This window comes from Hemitrygon akajei, chromosome 9 (genome assembly GCF_048418815.1).
Source record: "Hemitrygon akajei chromosome 9, sHemAka1.3, whole genome shotgun sequence".
NCBI classification, from domain to species: domain Eukaryota; kingdom Metazoa; phylum Chordata; class Chondrichthyes; order Myliobatiformes; family Dasyatidae; genus Hemitrygon; species Hemitrygon akajei.
The window spans coordinates 65,865,266-65,881,553 of NC_133132.1; the positions used below are offsets into that span (position 1 = coordinate 65,865,266).

Here is a 16,288-nt window from a genome sequence, read left to right on the forward strand (position 1 = left end):
TACACTTGTGGGCTGAATAATCTCCTTCATGATATAACTTTTCTGTGACTCCTGTGATCAGCTTTACTTTTCTGTCTATGTTTGCAGGTAGACTGTTTATGAAAGAAAAAAAGTGCAATGGCACTTAACACACATAAACTATGTATCATTTAGTCCAATTTCTAAACCTATAGCTGCTTTACAAAGACTGAACGGTTTCATGAATAAATTCTCCATCACTTATTTTAAGCTGTTAATCATGAGGAATTTGAGGCAACCAGGACAGACAGCTCTTCTGTAAAATTTGTCAGTCCTCTATCGCTACTGCACTCTGTTTCACCCCCATTCCCTTCTGAGGCAGAGAGCCAGACTTAGTGTCCGGGATACAGTCATTGTAGCTTCTCCCAGGTAGTTTGCCCTCACAATGGTATCTATAGTAGTATACTTATTATTGAGGGGAACAGCCACAGGGGTAAACTGTGCTGGCTACCTATTCCCCTTCGCTCTCCTGACTGTCACCCACATACTTACTTGCCTTCTGTAATTTAGGGGGTGATTAGCTCCCTGTAGCTCCTATCAACCCCCTTCTCATTCTCCCATATAAGCCAAAGTTCATCCAGGTGCAGCTCCAGTTCCTTAACTTTGATGAAACAGTGAATAAATTCTCTCACCTGTCTATCTGGCACCATCATAGCTACTGTCCTAAATTGAATTTTTAGATTTTCTGGCAATTCTTGGCGTCCAGCATATCCAGGATTCTGGAAGGAAATGGAACAAAAATGGTGTTTCCATAACATTCTCTATAAACTCATTCTAAACTATGTGAGCCACAGAATTAACGTTTACCTTTAATGCTTAATCTTAAAGGATTATCTAGGTAGAGCAGAAAGGAAAATTGATCACAGAGATGCATATGTGCGGCAAGACTTGCCTTATTAGATTTGCTTTATATAAATGAAAGAAGAATCACAAACCTCTAGTGCAGTACTCTTCCCTTAAATAGGTGGTAAATAAAAATAAACTACAGAAAAGTTTTTGGTAGATGCTGGAAATCTTGAGCAAGATACACAAAATGCTGGAGAAATTCAGCCATACACAGTTGATGTTTCAGGCCAAACCCTTCATCAGTTCTGGAAAGGAAGGGGGCAGAAGCCAGAATGAGGTGGGGCCAGGGGAGGGGGGAACAAGCAGGAAGGTCATAAGTGAGACCAGGTTAGGGGGAAGAGGTTTAGGTATGGGTTGGGGAATGGGCCATGAGGGAAAGAGAGGAGGAGAAGAGGTGAAATGGCTACCAGAAAGGAGGAAAACAAAAAAAAGTGGGGAAAAAAACCAGAGGAGAGTATGAATATGAAGTGTTCCTCCAGAAACGTGCATTTGAACTCTTTTTGGCATTAGAGGAGACTGCTGACTGACAGATCGGTGTGGGAATAGGGAAGTTGAATTGAAATACGTAGCCACAGGGAGGTTGGAGGATTGCTTCATTGAGCACCTTCGCTCTGTCTGCCACAACAGTCAGGATCTTCCAGTGATGACCCATTTAAATTCAACTTTCCATTCCCTTTCTGACATGTCTGTACATGGCCTCTTTCTATTGCCACAATGAAGCCAAACTCAGATTGGAAGAGCAACTCCTCATTTTCTGTCCCGGTAGCCTCCAACTTGATAGTGTTGACAGTGATTTCTCTAACTTCCAGTAATCCTGTTTCCTCACCTCTCTTCTTTTTTTCCCATTCCCCATTCTGATTACCCTCTCACATCTAATCTTCTCCTGTCAAAGGTTCTCAAAAAGGTTATTCTTAGTCAATTGCTGCCCTACCTACACCAAAACAACATCTTGGAAAGACTTCAGTCAGGTTTTAAGGCTTATCATAGCACAGAGTCTGCCCTGCTGAAAGTGTACAATGATCTCTTCCTCTTTACCGACTCAGGTGACTCTGCCATCCTAATTCTTCTTGACCTTAGCGAGGCATTCAATACTATGGATCACGCCATTTTAATAGACTGTCTCCAGTACGGGGTTGGTGTTGATGGCACTGCCTTGAACTGGTTCACATCCTACCTTAAAAATAGAAGCTTCTCCATCAACATAGGCATATTTTCCTCTTCCCCAGCTAGTTTATTCTGCAGCGTCCCAGAAGGTTCCATCTGAGGTCCCATTTTTTTCTCTATATATATACTTCCCCTCAGCCAAATCATTCAAAAACATGACATTTCCTTCCATTGTTATGCTGACGACACACAGTTTTACCTTCCCTTGAAACCAAACGACCAGTCAAATCTAGTCAGCCTCATGAACTGCTTTGAGGACATAAAGTGTTGGATGGCACAAAACTTCCTACAGCTGAATGAAGGCAAGTCTGAAGTTGTTCTATTTGGCCCCCCTGACTCCATCAAAGTGATTAACAACAGTCTTGGTAACCTGTCCATCCTTGTCAAACCCCATATCAAAAACCTTGGTGTGATATTTGATTCTGCCTTTAAGTTTGACAAGTAAGTTAATGCAGTAGTAAAAGTTTTTTCCAGCTTCGTACTATTGTCAAAATCAAGTTGTTTCTCTCTTTCAAAGATCTCGAGAAAGTCATCCATGCCCTTACACCCTCCGGCTTAGACTACTCCAACTCTTGATATACTGGGATTAGTCAGTCGTCCCTGTCCCGCCTGCAACTGGTCCAGAATGCTGAAGCCAGGCTCCTGACAGGTGCCCAGAAGAGGGACCATATTACTCCTATCCTGGCCTCCCTCCACTGGCTGCCAGTCCAGTTTAGAATTGATTTTAAGATTCTCCTGTTTGTTTATAAAGCCCTAAATGGGCTGGCCCCCTCCTATATCGCAGACCTTCTAACCCTTTATTTTACTTTCAGATCCCTCAGGTTGGTTGACTTGGGGCTCCTGGCTGTCCTGCGATCTAAATTTAAGTTCAGGGGTGACTGCGCCTTTGCTGTTGCAGCCCCTAGACTGTGGAACAGCATTCCCCTCACTATCAGATCTGCCCCCTCCATGGACTCTTTTAAGTCCCGGCTCAAAACTTACCTTTAGTCACTAACGTTTGAATCTTCCTGATGTGGCTGATTTTTGGCTTGTGCCTAGGCTCATGTGTTGTTTATTTTGTGCCTATAAGATATGTGCCTTGTTGTGTATATCTGTGTTTCTTATATTTGTGATTTTAGCTACCTGTGATGGTGTGTACAGCACTTTGGTCAACATGGGTTGTTTTTAAATGTGCTTTATAAATAAATTTGACTTGACTTCTCCCCCCGCCCCCCCCCACCCATCCTAATGATCTGCCCATCACCTCCCTCTGGTTCCCCAATTCCTTCCCTTTATTCCACTACCCTCTCATGATAATCCTTCTTTTCAGCCTTTTACCTTTTTCACCTATTTCTTCCCAGCTTACAACTTCATCCCTCTCCTGCACCTACCATCTCCCCTGGGCTCACTTACTAGCTGCGAGCTCGTACTCCTCCTCCAACCCATACCTTCTTATTCTGACTTCTGCCCCCTTCCTTTCCAGTCTTAATGAAGAGTCTCAGCCTGAAATGGCGACTGTTTATTTCCTTCCATAGATTCTGCCAGCAGTTCGTGTGTGTTGCTACAGAAAAGTTCTTTTTTTTTTCTTTTCACTGTTAAAACAATATGATTCAAGGATATTTAAGTTGGATGAAGATTTTGAAAGACAAACTTTTTTTAGCAAGCTTGGTATGTATATATTAGCATATCTGTTAACTTCTGTGTATAAGATAGTACATCTTCCCTGTCCAGAAGATTTCCTAAGTTACTTTGTGATATTAGAGAACATAGAACATAGTCTGTACAGCACAGGACAGTTCTTAGGTCCACAATATCTGTGCTGACCATGATGCCAATCTAATGTAATCCCACATGCATGTACATAGTTTCCATTCTTCCATTCCCTACCAGTTCACCTGACTCCTACATCGGAATGCAAGGGAGTCAAAATGCCATTTTGGAATCAATTCTGTATCTAGAGAAACAAGTCTCCTTTCCCTTAAAATAGAATCCCTTATAGTTATTGTTTTCTAGAACCTTTTCCTCCTTTGCCATAGATCTAGACCAAGAACAGACTCCCAGGAGATCCCTCTCCCTTTCAGTACTGGGAACTGAATACTGGTTAGAGAGCAGGGTAACTTTTAGGGTTTCCTGAGCTCTTGAACTCAGCCTTTGAAGGTCAGTACACCATGTACCTTCTTAACCATTCTATCAACTTGTGTTGCGGCTTTGAGGGATCTATGGACATGGACCACAAGATCCTCTGTTTCTCCACACTGTTAAAAATCCTGCCATTAACCCTGTATTCTGCCTTCAAGACTGACCTTCCAAAGTGAATCACTTCACACACTTTTCCAGGTTGAACTCTATCCGCCACTTCTCAGCCTTACTCTACATATTCTCAATGCCCCATTGTAACCTATGAAACCTTTTAAACTATCCACCACCAACCTTCAAGCCATCTGTAAACTTACTTATCCGCTCTTTCACTTTCTCATCCAAGTAATTTATAAAAATCATGAAGAGCAAGGATCCCTGCGGAACACCATAGGTCATCAACTTCCAGGAAAAATATGCTCCATCTACAATCACCCTCTGCCTTATGTGGGCATGCAAATTCTGAATCTACACAACCAAGTTTCCTTAAATCCTATGCCTCTTGACTGTCTGAATGAGCCTATCATGGGGAACATTTTCAAGCATCTTCCTAAAATCTATATATATATTACATCTACTGCTCTGCCTTCATCAACTTGTTTGGAAACTTCATTAAAGAATTCAATCAGGCTTGTGAGGCACAATCCGCCCTTCACAAAGCCATGTTGAATATTTGTAACCAGAATGTGCTTCTCCAAATGCTGTAAATCCCATTTCAATAGTTTGCCCACCACTGATGTAAGACTCACTGTCCTATAATTCCAAGGGCTATCATTATTACCTTTCTTGTACAAAGGAATGATATTTGCTTCCCTCCAATCTATTGGTACTACTCCTGTGGCCAGTGAGGATGCAAAGATCATCGCCAATGTGGCTGCAATATCTTTCTTCACTTTCTGTAGTAATCTAGTAATCTGGAGTATATCCCATCCGGCCCCGACAACTTATCTATCCTAATGTTTTTCAAAAGATCCAGCAAATCCTCTTTCTTTCTCAACATCAACAAATTTTTATCAGCCTTCTGCATTTCATTTCCTACTATTACTTACCATTGTGATAAAAATACCAAATTCTGGATTAAGTGACACATTATCTCCATCAGTGAAGATAAAACTTTTTTTCCTTTCTTTCTTTGCTATTAGAACAATATATATTTGTTGTGCTGCTACAGATAATACAGGAAGCTCAATTCGATTAAATTCATCAAAACAGCCCCAGGAACCAGATTGTGCTAAACCTAGAACAAAATTGTGAAAGTAATATTTATTTCAAAATTGAATAAGTAAAACAATTATTTACCTCTAAGCAAATCATTTTATTAATTGTCTGACATTTCATCTGATAATTTCATTTTTCTTTAGGAAATTGTACAGTTTTAAATGCTTAATCTAAAATCGTTTTGATTAACTATAAACAGAGGTAGTTAAGTTCAGGTCTGTTTTCTTTCCACTTGATTTTCCAGCTAAGGCCAGTATTTTAAATGAAGTTTAAGGATTTGGTAACCACAGCATTCCTGCCCTATCCTAGTATACTTAAAATCAGCAATGGGGCAATTGAGCCAGTACAGAAGAGCATAAATATTGAAAAGCAATACTTGAATATTGCAGCCACAAAGCTAACCAAAGGCGTGGAAAAATCAAAATGCTACATTGTAAGCAGGAGGGAGAACCTCAGCAACGGTTTTCTTGGTTTGTCTGTACCAAGCTAAACAAGGAAGGAAGGAAGCATATCTACACAGAATGTTGTCACAGGAAAGCAGCATCCATCAACAGAGACCCCCACCATCCAGGTCATATTCTATTCTCATTGCTGTCATCAAGAAGAAAGTACAGGAACCTCAAGACCCACATCACCAGGTTCAGGAACAGTTATTACCCCTCAACCATCAGCCTCTTGAACCAGAGGCTTCTCTCAACTTCACTCACCCTATCACTGAACTGTTCCCACAACCTTTAGGACTTTCAAGAGTCACTTTCAAGGACTCTTCATCTCATTGTTCTCAATATTTATTGCTTACTTTTTTATTATTATGATTTCTACTTTTCTCTTTTGTATTTGCACAGTTGTAGTCTTTTGCACACTGGTTGTCTGCCCTGTTGGCTGTGTTCTTTCATTGATTCTATTAAGGTTATTGGACTTACTGAATATGCCCACAAGTTGTATATGGTGACATACGTGTACTTTGATAATGAATTTACTTTGAACTTTGAAATCTATTCTGAGGAATGAGAATGCGTTCATTTGGACAATGCTAACTGTAGTTATAGATTCAGGGCATTTATGGGAAAAAAGGAACATTTAGGAATGAAAATACATAACAGGAAGAAAGCTATTTTTTTGTAAGTTGTGAAGTTATCTGGCCAAGGTAGAGTAATATCAAAAAGTAGTTGGCACACTGAGAACTCATTTTATCGACGGCAGGAAGGATGGAGAATCAAAGCTTGAGTTTCCCTAAGATAATGGCCCAGATTTTCCTGCCACTAGTTCTTACCTTTAATGGATCCACTGGTGCTTTCAAGATGGCCTAACATAGAGGTCTGTTTGCGCTAATCTGCCATTTAAAAAGGGAGGAAGGATGCACTTCGTACTTGTAGGACAATTAGGTTAAATTGCACTGAGGAAAGTATTTTATTTTACTGCAGCAACTTCAGCCAATTCTTGTGATTCTAACTCTATAATTTTGTTAAAGACCATTCAAGATCTTTAAACACCTCTTTTCTTTTATCCATTTACTATTGTTATATTATGGCATAACTGATGTGATTGTGAAAAAGGTCCACGGGATTTAGATACTTCCTTTATAAAAAACAATCAACACTTCTTAATCATTATCTTGTGGTTTAGTCCCATTTCCTCGACCATCTTGGCGGTTGTATTTCAGAACGTAACAACAAAAAATGTGAACTGGCCAAATTACACAACCAATACTTTTCATATAAGTTAAACAAAATTATGCCTTGACTTATTAAACATGAGTGTAGGAAATGCTGTCAGTTGATAAGCTGTAGTTAGATCATCTTGAGTGACAGCTGATTACATTGTGCTCTATCTGCTACTCAGTATTTTATTGATAGTAAGTTAAAAGGTAGTGGTGTCCACCATGTCAGGAGAGCTTTGTTAGAGGAGGACTGGGATAACTAACAAACTAAATGAGGAGGAACATAGAACAGGATAGCGCATGAACAATTCTTTTGGACAGAATGCAAATTAAACTAATCCTTTTCTGCCTGCACGTGATCTATAATTCCTCCAGTCCCTGCATATTCATGCATCTATCTAACGGCCACCATTGTATCTGCTATCACCACTTTCCCTGGCAGCATGTCGAAGAACCTACCATTCTTTGTGTAAAAATACGTGTCTTCCACACCTCCTTTAAACTTCCATCCTCTCACCTTAAATGCATATCCTCTAGGACTTGACATTTCTAACTTCAGAAAACGATCCTGAATATCTACTCTTTTTTAGGCATCTATCCCCTCAACCTCAGACACTCCAGAGAAAATAACCCAAATTTGTCCAACCTGTCCTTAAAGCTCACACTTTCTAAGCCAGGCAGTATTTTGCTAAATGTCTTAGACCATAAGATCATAAGACATAGGAGCAGAATAATGCCATTTGGCCCATTGAGTCTGCTCTATCATTCCATCATGGCTGGTTTATTATCCCTCTCAATCCCATCTCTTGCCTTCTCTCTATAACCTTTGATGCTCTGACTTGTCATGAACATATCAACCTACGCTATAAATATACTCAATGATTTGGTCTCTACAGCTGTCCCTGGCAGAAAACCCCATAAATTTACCACTCTCTGGCTAAAGGAATTCCTTCGCATTTCTGTTCTAAATTGAGACCCCTCTATTCTGAGGCTGTGTTCTTTTGTCCTAGACTCACCCATGATAAGAATCATCGTCTTCACATCCACTCTGTCTAGGCCTTTCAATATTCGATAGGTTTCAATGAAATCCCCCTACCTCATTCTTTTAAATTCCAGAGCCATCAAACACTCTTATATTAACCCTTTCATTCCTGGGATCATTCTTGCAAACTTCCTCTGGAGCTTCTCCAATGCAAGCACATCTTTTCTTAGATAAGGGGCCCAAAACTGCTCATAATACTCCATGTGTTCTGACCAATGCCTTATAAAGTCCCAGCATTACTTCCTTGCTCTTATATTTTAAGTCCTCATGAAATGAATGATAACAATGTATTTGCCTTCCTTAACACTGACTCAACCTGCAAGTTCACCTTTAGGGAATTCTGCACAAGGATTCCCAAATCCTTTTGCACCTCTGATTTTTGACATTTTTCACCATTTAGTACATAACCTACACCTTTATTCCTTCTACCAAAATGCAAGACCAGATGCTTCCCTACACTATCTTCTCTCTGCCATTCTTTGCCCATTCTTCCAATCTGTCTATGTCATTCTGCAGACTCTCTGATTCCTCAACCCTACCTAGCCCTCCACCTATCTTTGTATTGTATGCAAACTTGGCCAGAAAGCCAGCCAAATCGTTGACATATAACATGAAAAGTAGCAAAACCAATAATGACCCCTGTGTAACACCACCAGTCACTGGATGCCAACCAGAATAGGGCTCCTTTATTCTCACTCTTCACCTCCTGAAAGTCAGCCAATCTCTATCCTTCCATGGGCTCTTTATAAGCAGTCTCATCAGCAGTGCCACATCAAAGACCTTCTGAAAATCCGAGAAAACAACATCCACTGATCAAACACGAGGAAATCTGCAGATGCTGGAAATTTAAACAACACACACAAAGTGCTGGTGGAACACAGCAGGCCAGGCAGCATCTATAAGGAGAAGCACTGTCGACGTTTCGGGCTGAGACCCTTCGTCAGGACTAACTGAAAGGAAAGATACTAAGAGATTTGAAAGTAGTTGGGGAGAGGGGGAAATGCGAAATGATAGGAGAAGACCGGAGGGGGTGGGATGAAGCTAAGAGCTGGAAAGGTGATTGGCGAAAGTGATACCGAGCTGGAGAAGGGAAAGGATCATGGGATGGGAGGCCTCGGGAAAAAGAAAGCAGGGGGGTGGAAAGCACCTGAGGGAGATGGAGAACAGGCAAACAACTAAATATGTCAGGGATGGGGTAAGAAGGGGAGGAGGGGCATTAATGGAAGTTAGAGAAGTCAATGTTCATGCCATCAGGTTGGAGGCTAACCAGCCGGTATATAAGGTGTTGTTCCTCCAACCTGAGTTTGGATTCATTTTGACAGTAGAGGAGGCCATGGATAGACACATCAGAATGGGAATGGGACGTGGAATTAAAATGTGTGGCCACTGGGAGATCCTGCTTTCTCTGGCGGACAGGGCGTAGGTGTTCAGCGAAACGGTCTCCCAAACCTCCACTGATGGTTCTTTGTCTATCCGACCTGTTTGAACTTATATGGAAAACATTGTCAATTCGGTACATAAGGTGTTACAGGAGCTGTCTTCATCTTTCATGTAATCATTTCAGAGGTTGAGCACAATTGAATTGCAAATTGAAGCAGAAAATGCCTAAAGTATAAAGGTCACACATGCAGAATGAATCCGAATCAGATTTAATATCACCAGCATTTGTCGCTACATTAATATTAATGTTCCAGCAAAGTAATGATCTGATCTACATTCAGTGTTGCTGTTGTAGAGGAAATAAATCATGCACATCAAATTCAACATATATTCTGTTGTGGGTTAGTAACAAACAATAATTCAGACACGGTCATACAGACTCCTTCCTTTACTTTATAAAGGATAAAGCACTTTTGTTCTTTTATATACCTTTGAAAATTCTTCCTAATCCTCTGAAATCCATTTGATCTGAACAATTGAACACCACTACATATTTTCCAAGAGCTTTGCCCATGTCCTTCACAGTCTCGGTTTTGCCAGTACCAGCAGGTCCAGCAGGGGCACCTCCCATGTTCATCCACAAAGCCTGAGCTAAAGTGATGTAGCACCTATAATAGCAACCAATTATACAATTATCATAAAATTAATCACAGTGAAATTATGATATCTTTATATTATAAGGCAAAAAGGAAGTTAAATCAAATTCACAATTTTTCTTTGTAAAGAGCAAACAGGATATAAAGGTACTGACATTTTCAACCAATTAAGCATACTATTTGAAGATAATCTCTTGGGTCCCAAATATATAACAAACCTTTGAGTAGTTGGAAGAGTGGAGTGTGGGTAGGACGATGAGTGAGTCCTACATGGAGTGATCAAGTTTTCTATTCAATGATCACAGGCTACTGTGAGAATTCTGGAGGATAGATGGTGTTGATTCAGGTATTGATTGCTGTCTTCTCTGATCCTTCTAAATAAATTATTTATTTCTTACCTACTTCCTCTTCTCTCTTCTCTACTTGTTTCTCCCTTCCTACCTCCCACTTCCCTCCCTTCTTCTGTGTTTCTCATCTTGCCCTATCACCCAACTTTCTGATGAAAAATCTTGTTGAGATATTAACATTTTAAATGTCTTCAGCAAATGAAGTGAGTAGGAAGTTTCCAGAAATTGCATGGTCCTGAATCCACTATCCAGTACAGGCAGATGGCAGGACTGTGTTTTGGGAAGGACTTGGATAGAAGTTTTTTTTTTGGAATTTAGTACTGTAAATCTAAAGAATAGGAAAAAGAGGAGGCCAGATTACTGCTCCAAAAAAATCAAGCAACAATGTAAAATTTCTGGTAATCACACAGTATTCTCATATCCAAAAGACAGTATAAAGTTGCATCTTGTATGAAAGATATGAGTTTTGTCACTGCTTGTTTGTAATATTGTGTTTCATTTCAGTTAAATTTCATTGTTTATCTATGTGTGCCATATTTGAATCCTAACATAGGTAATAGAAATTAGAATTGGTATAGCCCATATCAGGCAGAATTTGTTGCTGAATCTAGCTAAAAGTGATTTTATAGAAGCAGACTGTTACAACACCCAAGAATCATAGTCCTCCCATCACATTAATGTCACATGTACAGGGATACTGTGAAAAATCTTGTTTCGCATGCCTTCATTCTCCGTTATTCCCATGTACTAAAGACCATAAGACATAGGAGCAGAATTAGGCCATTCGGCTCATCGAGTCTGCTCTGCCATTTCATCATGGCTGATTCATTTCCCTCTTAACCCTATTCTCCTACCTTCTCCTCCTAATTTCATGCCCTGACTAATCAAGAATTTATCAACCTGCGCCTTAAATGCACCCAGTGACCCAGCCACCACAGTTGCCTGTGGCAATGAATTCTACAGATTCACCACCCTCTGGGTAAAGAAATTCCTCCTTAACTCTGTTCTAAATGGCAGTCACTCTATTTTGAGGCTGCGGCCTCTGATCCTAGACTCACACACCAAAGGAAACATCCTCTTCACATCCACTCAATCTAGGCCTTTCAACATTCGACAGGTTTCAATGAGATCCCATATCAATCTTCTATATTCCAATGAATATCCCAGAGCCTTCAATCGCTGCTCATATGATAACCCTTTCATTCCTGGAATCATTCTCATAAACCTCCTCTCTATTGACCCTCTCTCATGTCAGCACATCCTTTCTTAAATGAAGGGCCCAAAACTGCTCATAGTACTCCAAGTGAGGCCTCACCAGTGCCTTATACAACCTCAGCATTACAACCTTGCTTTTATATTTTTGTCCTCTTAAAATGAATGTTAACATTGCATTTGTCTTCCTCACCACTGATTCAACCTGCAAATTAACATTCAAGGAACACTGCATGAGGACTCCCAAATCCTTTTGTGCATCGGATTTTTAAATTTTATCTCCATTTAGAAAATAGTCTATGCTTTTATTCCTTCTACCAAAGTGCATGATTATACACTTCCTGATATTGTATTCCATCTGCCTTTCATACAGATTATTTCAAAACATAAGGAACCAAGGTAATACAAAGGGAAAAGTAATAGCATAAGGCACAAAATGGTGTTACAGTTATAGCAAAAGCACAGTGCAGGTGGACAATAAGGCATAAGAGCCATGAAGAGGTAGATTGTGAGTTCAAAAGTTCATCTGTATATCTAAGAAGTCTGTCCAAGACTTATAACAGCAGGATAGAAGATATTCTTGAGACTGGTGGTGCATGTTTTCAAGCAATTGTATCTTTTAGATAATGGTAATAGGGAATGTCTGGGAAGGGAGGGATTTTGATTATGACAATTGCTTTCCCAAGGCAGTGGAGAGTGTAAAAAGAATCCATAGAGGGGAGGCTGTTTTTTTTGAATACTGAATTATGTCCACAACATTCTTCAATTTCTTACAATCTTGCAGTTGCCATACCAAATTGTGATGCATCCAGATAGGATGCTTTCTGTGGTGCATCTATAAAAATTGATGAGAGTCAACAGAGACATGCCAAATTTCCTTAGCCTTCTGAGGAAGTTGAGGTTCTAGTGTGTTTTCTTGACCACAGAGTCTAAAATCTTATATGGTCTTAAATCAAAAATCTTACATGATTGGACCACAAAATGCTGTTGGTGATGTTTGCACCTAGAAATTTAAATATCTCAACAATCTCCACCTCAGCACCACTTATACAAACAAGGGCATCTGTTTCCTGAAGTCAATAACTGGCTCTTTTGTTTTGCTGACATTGAAGGTAAATTTATTGTCTTGACATCATGCCACTAGGCTCGCTATTTCCACCCTCTATTCTATTTCATTGTTATTTGAGATTTGCCCACTATGGTAGTGTCATTTGTGACTGGAGTAAGAGAAGAATCTGGCCACACAGTCCTAGGTTTATTCGAAGTACAGTAAGAAGCTGAAGATGTAATTTTGTGGGGCACCAATGTTAAAGGTAATTGCTGTCTATCCTTACTGATTATGGTATGTTGGTCAGAGAGTCAAAGATCTAATATAAAGGAAGATACTGAATCCTAGGTCTAGGTGTTTGGAAATAATATTGTTTGGAATTATAGTATTGAAGGCAGACCTGTAGTCAATATTTAGGAGTTTGACTTTGGTGTCTTTGCTCCAGAGATCAGTGTAGGGCAAGGGAGATGGCATCTACCATTGACATTTTTTGACTGCAGGCAAATTGCAGATACAATTTTACTTCTCCTTTCTGGATATATTCTGAAACCCTTCATCACTATTGTCAACTTAGTAAGTCTTTTCCAAACCCTTTATTCCTGAACTGTGGTAACTGGAATTAATTGCTTTCATACACTATATTTGGTCTAGCCAGTGTTCTGCAAAGTACAGTGTAAAATTCCCGAGTTTTTGCTTTGTGTCTCTATTTATGAATACACTGTGTTTACGTTGGTAACCACCTTCAATACGTTCTCTTGACACACATGCACACACATTATTTGTACATGCTGTTTAGAACCTTGCCACTTAGCCTATATTATCTCTTCCTGTATTTCAGCTGAAGAGTCCATTGCCATTCCCCTTACAGTTTACAGCACTTCCAAGTTTAGTGTCATCCACAGTCCTGGACATTTTACTCGAGATCTATATCTATCCTATATCCATCTATATACAGTATATCAAAAGGAACAATATCCTATGCATCTAATACTGGAGAACACTACGGTCCACATCTCACCAGTCTGAAAAATAATCACATTGAAAATATGCTAGGAAATAGTACTTGGCTTTCTTAATTTATGCTCATTTCCAACAGGACTGGCAGTTCCTGATTATCAGTCTTTCAGATGTGATATAGAGGTGATATTAGAACATAGAAATAGGAACACTATAACAGGAAATTAATAATTACATCCCTTCTGCCTATACAATGTCCATATTCTTCCATTTTACTCACATTCATGTGCCCTGTGGAACACCACTGATCACAGACCTGCAGCTAGAATAAGTCCCTTTGGCCTCTGTCTTCTAGGGGCAAGCCAGTTCTGAATCTAAACAGCCAATTCAGCATGAATCCCATGCATTTTAATCCTCTGGATGAGCCACCCATGAGGAACCTTGTAAAATGCCTTACTAGAATCCATGTAGACAACATCCACAGCTTTCCCTTCATAAATTACCCTTGTTGCCTCATCAAAAAACTCAGGGATTCCGGAGTTCTGTTGATGTACCAGGCATTAATTCAAACAAGAACTAGTCCTCAACTCTTAAAATAAATTGCAAGCAGTAATCAGTTTGAAATTAGAATGGTGGCTTTGTAAAGAAACTTTGTAAACACAAGACTCAACAGATGCTAGAACCTGGAATAATACACAAAATGCTGGAGGAGCTCAGTGGGACTGACCTTATATGTGGAGGAAAATTGTCATAGAAACATAGAAAACGTACAACACAATACAGGCCCTTAGGCCCACAAAGCTGTGCTGAACATGTCCTTACCTTAGAACTACCTAGGCTTTACCCATAGCCTTCTATTTTTCTAAGCGCCATGTAGCCATCCAAAAGTCTCTTAAAAGACCCTATTGTTTCTGCCTCCACCACCGCTGCTGGCAGCCCATTCCATGCACTCACCACTCTCTGCATAAAAAAACTTACCCCTGACCTCTCCTCTCTACCTACTTCCAGGCACCGTTTAACTATGCCCTCTCATGCTGGCCATTTCAGCCCCGGGGAAAAGCCTCTGACTATCCACACGATCAATGCCTCTCATTATCTTGTACACCTCTATCAAGTCACCTCTCATCCTCCGTCGCTCCAAGGAGAAAAGGCCGAGTTCACTCAACTTATTTCATAAGGCATGCTCCCCAATCCAGGCAACATCCTTGTAAATCTCCTCTGCACCCTTTCAATGGTTTCCACATCTTTCCTATAGTGAGGCAACCAGAATTGAGTACAGTACTCCAAGTGGGGTCTGACCAGGGTCCTATATAGCTGTAACATGACCTCTCAGCTCCTAAACTCAGTCCCACTGTTGATGAAGGCCAATGTACCGTATGCCTTCTTAACCACAGAATCAACCTGCATAGCAGCTTTGAGTGACCTAAGAACTCGGACCCCAAGATCCCTCTGATCTTTCACACCGTCAAGAGTCTTACCATTAATTCTATATTCTGCCATCATATTTGACCTACCAAAATGAACCACCTCACATTTATCTGAGTAGAACTCCATCTGCCACTTCTCAGCCCAATTTTGCATCCTATCAATGTCCCGTTGTAACCTCTGACAGCCCTCCCCACTATCCACAACATACCCAACCTTTGTGTCATCAGCAAATTTACTAACCCATCCCTCCACTTCCTCATCTAGGTCATTTATAAAAATCACAAAGAGTAGGGGTCCCAGAACAGATCCCTGAGGCACACCACTGGACACCGGCCTCCATGCAGAATATGACCCATCTACAACCACTCTTTGCCTTCTGTGGGCAAGCCAGTTCTGGATCCACAAAGCAATGGCCCCTTGAATCCAATGCCTCCTTACTTTCTCAATAAGCCTTGCATGGGGTACCTTTATCAAATGCCTTGCTAAAATCCATTTACAAGGGGTGATTGATAAGTTCGTGGCCTAAGGAAGAAGGAGATGAGTTGTACAACTCTCTTTACATGCAAATGTGGGTCAACTCTTTGAGTGATTATGCAGAAAGTTTGAAGTTAATAACTCATTTCCTTCTACCTTAGGCCACGAACTTATCAATCACCCCGATGAGTTATTAACTTCAAACTTTCTGCATAATCACTCAAAGAGTTGAGCTGCATGTGCATGTGACAAGGGCTGTCTAACTCATCTTCTTCCACCTCAGGCCATGAACTTATCAATTACCCCTGCCGTGGACACTTTCTGGAGGTCCAAGATCTGTATGCTCCATGACTGCTAGACGAAGTGTGTAAATGTAGGAGGGGACTCTGTTGAAAAATAAATGTGCTCGGTTTTCTAAAATTGACTCATTCTACCTTAGGCCATGAACTTATCAATCACCCCCCGTATAATTTGTTGGGCTATCCCTACTCCCTTTCTTGAATAAGGAAACAACATCCGCAACCCTCCAATCCTCTGGAACCTCTCCCATCCTCATTGATGATGCAAAGATCATTGCCAAAGGCTCAGCAATCTCCTCCCTCGCTTCCCACAGTAGCCTGGGGTACATCCCATCCGGTCCTGGTGACTTATCCAACTTGATGCTTTCCAAAAGCTCCAGCACTTCCTCTTTCTTAATATCTGCATTCACAAGCTTTTTAGTCC

General features: G+C 40.5%; 1 protein-coding gene across 1 annotated transcript in view; it reads right to left on the reverse strand.

Moving 5' to 3' along the window:
* The window catches only part of LOC140732658 (dynein axonemal heavy chain 8-like), a 952,247-nt gene that overhangs the window by 377,748 nt on the left and 558,211 nt on the right, over positions 1 to 16,288 (reverse strand). Inside the window, exons 43-45 of the mRNA XM_073055351.1 lie at positions 9,933 to 10,111; positions 5,193 to 5,380; positions 651 to 737 (exon numbers count right to left, since the gene is read on the reverse strand). Coding sequence (XP_072911452.1) covers positions 651 to 737; positions 5,193 to 5,380; positions 9,933 to 10,111 — 454 coding nt within the window. The remainder of the gene's footprint in view (positions 1 to 650; positions 738 to 5,192; positions 5,381 to 9,932; positions 10,112 to 16,288) is intronic.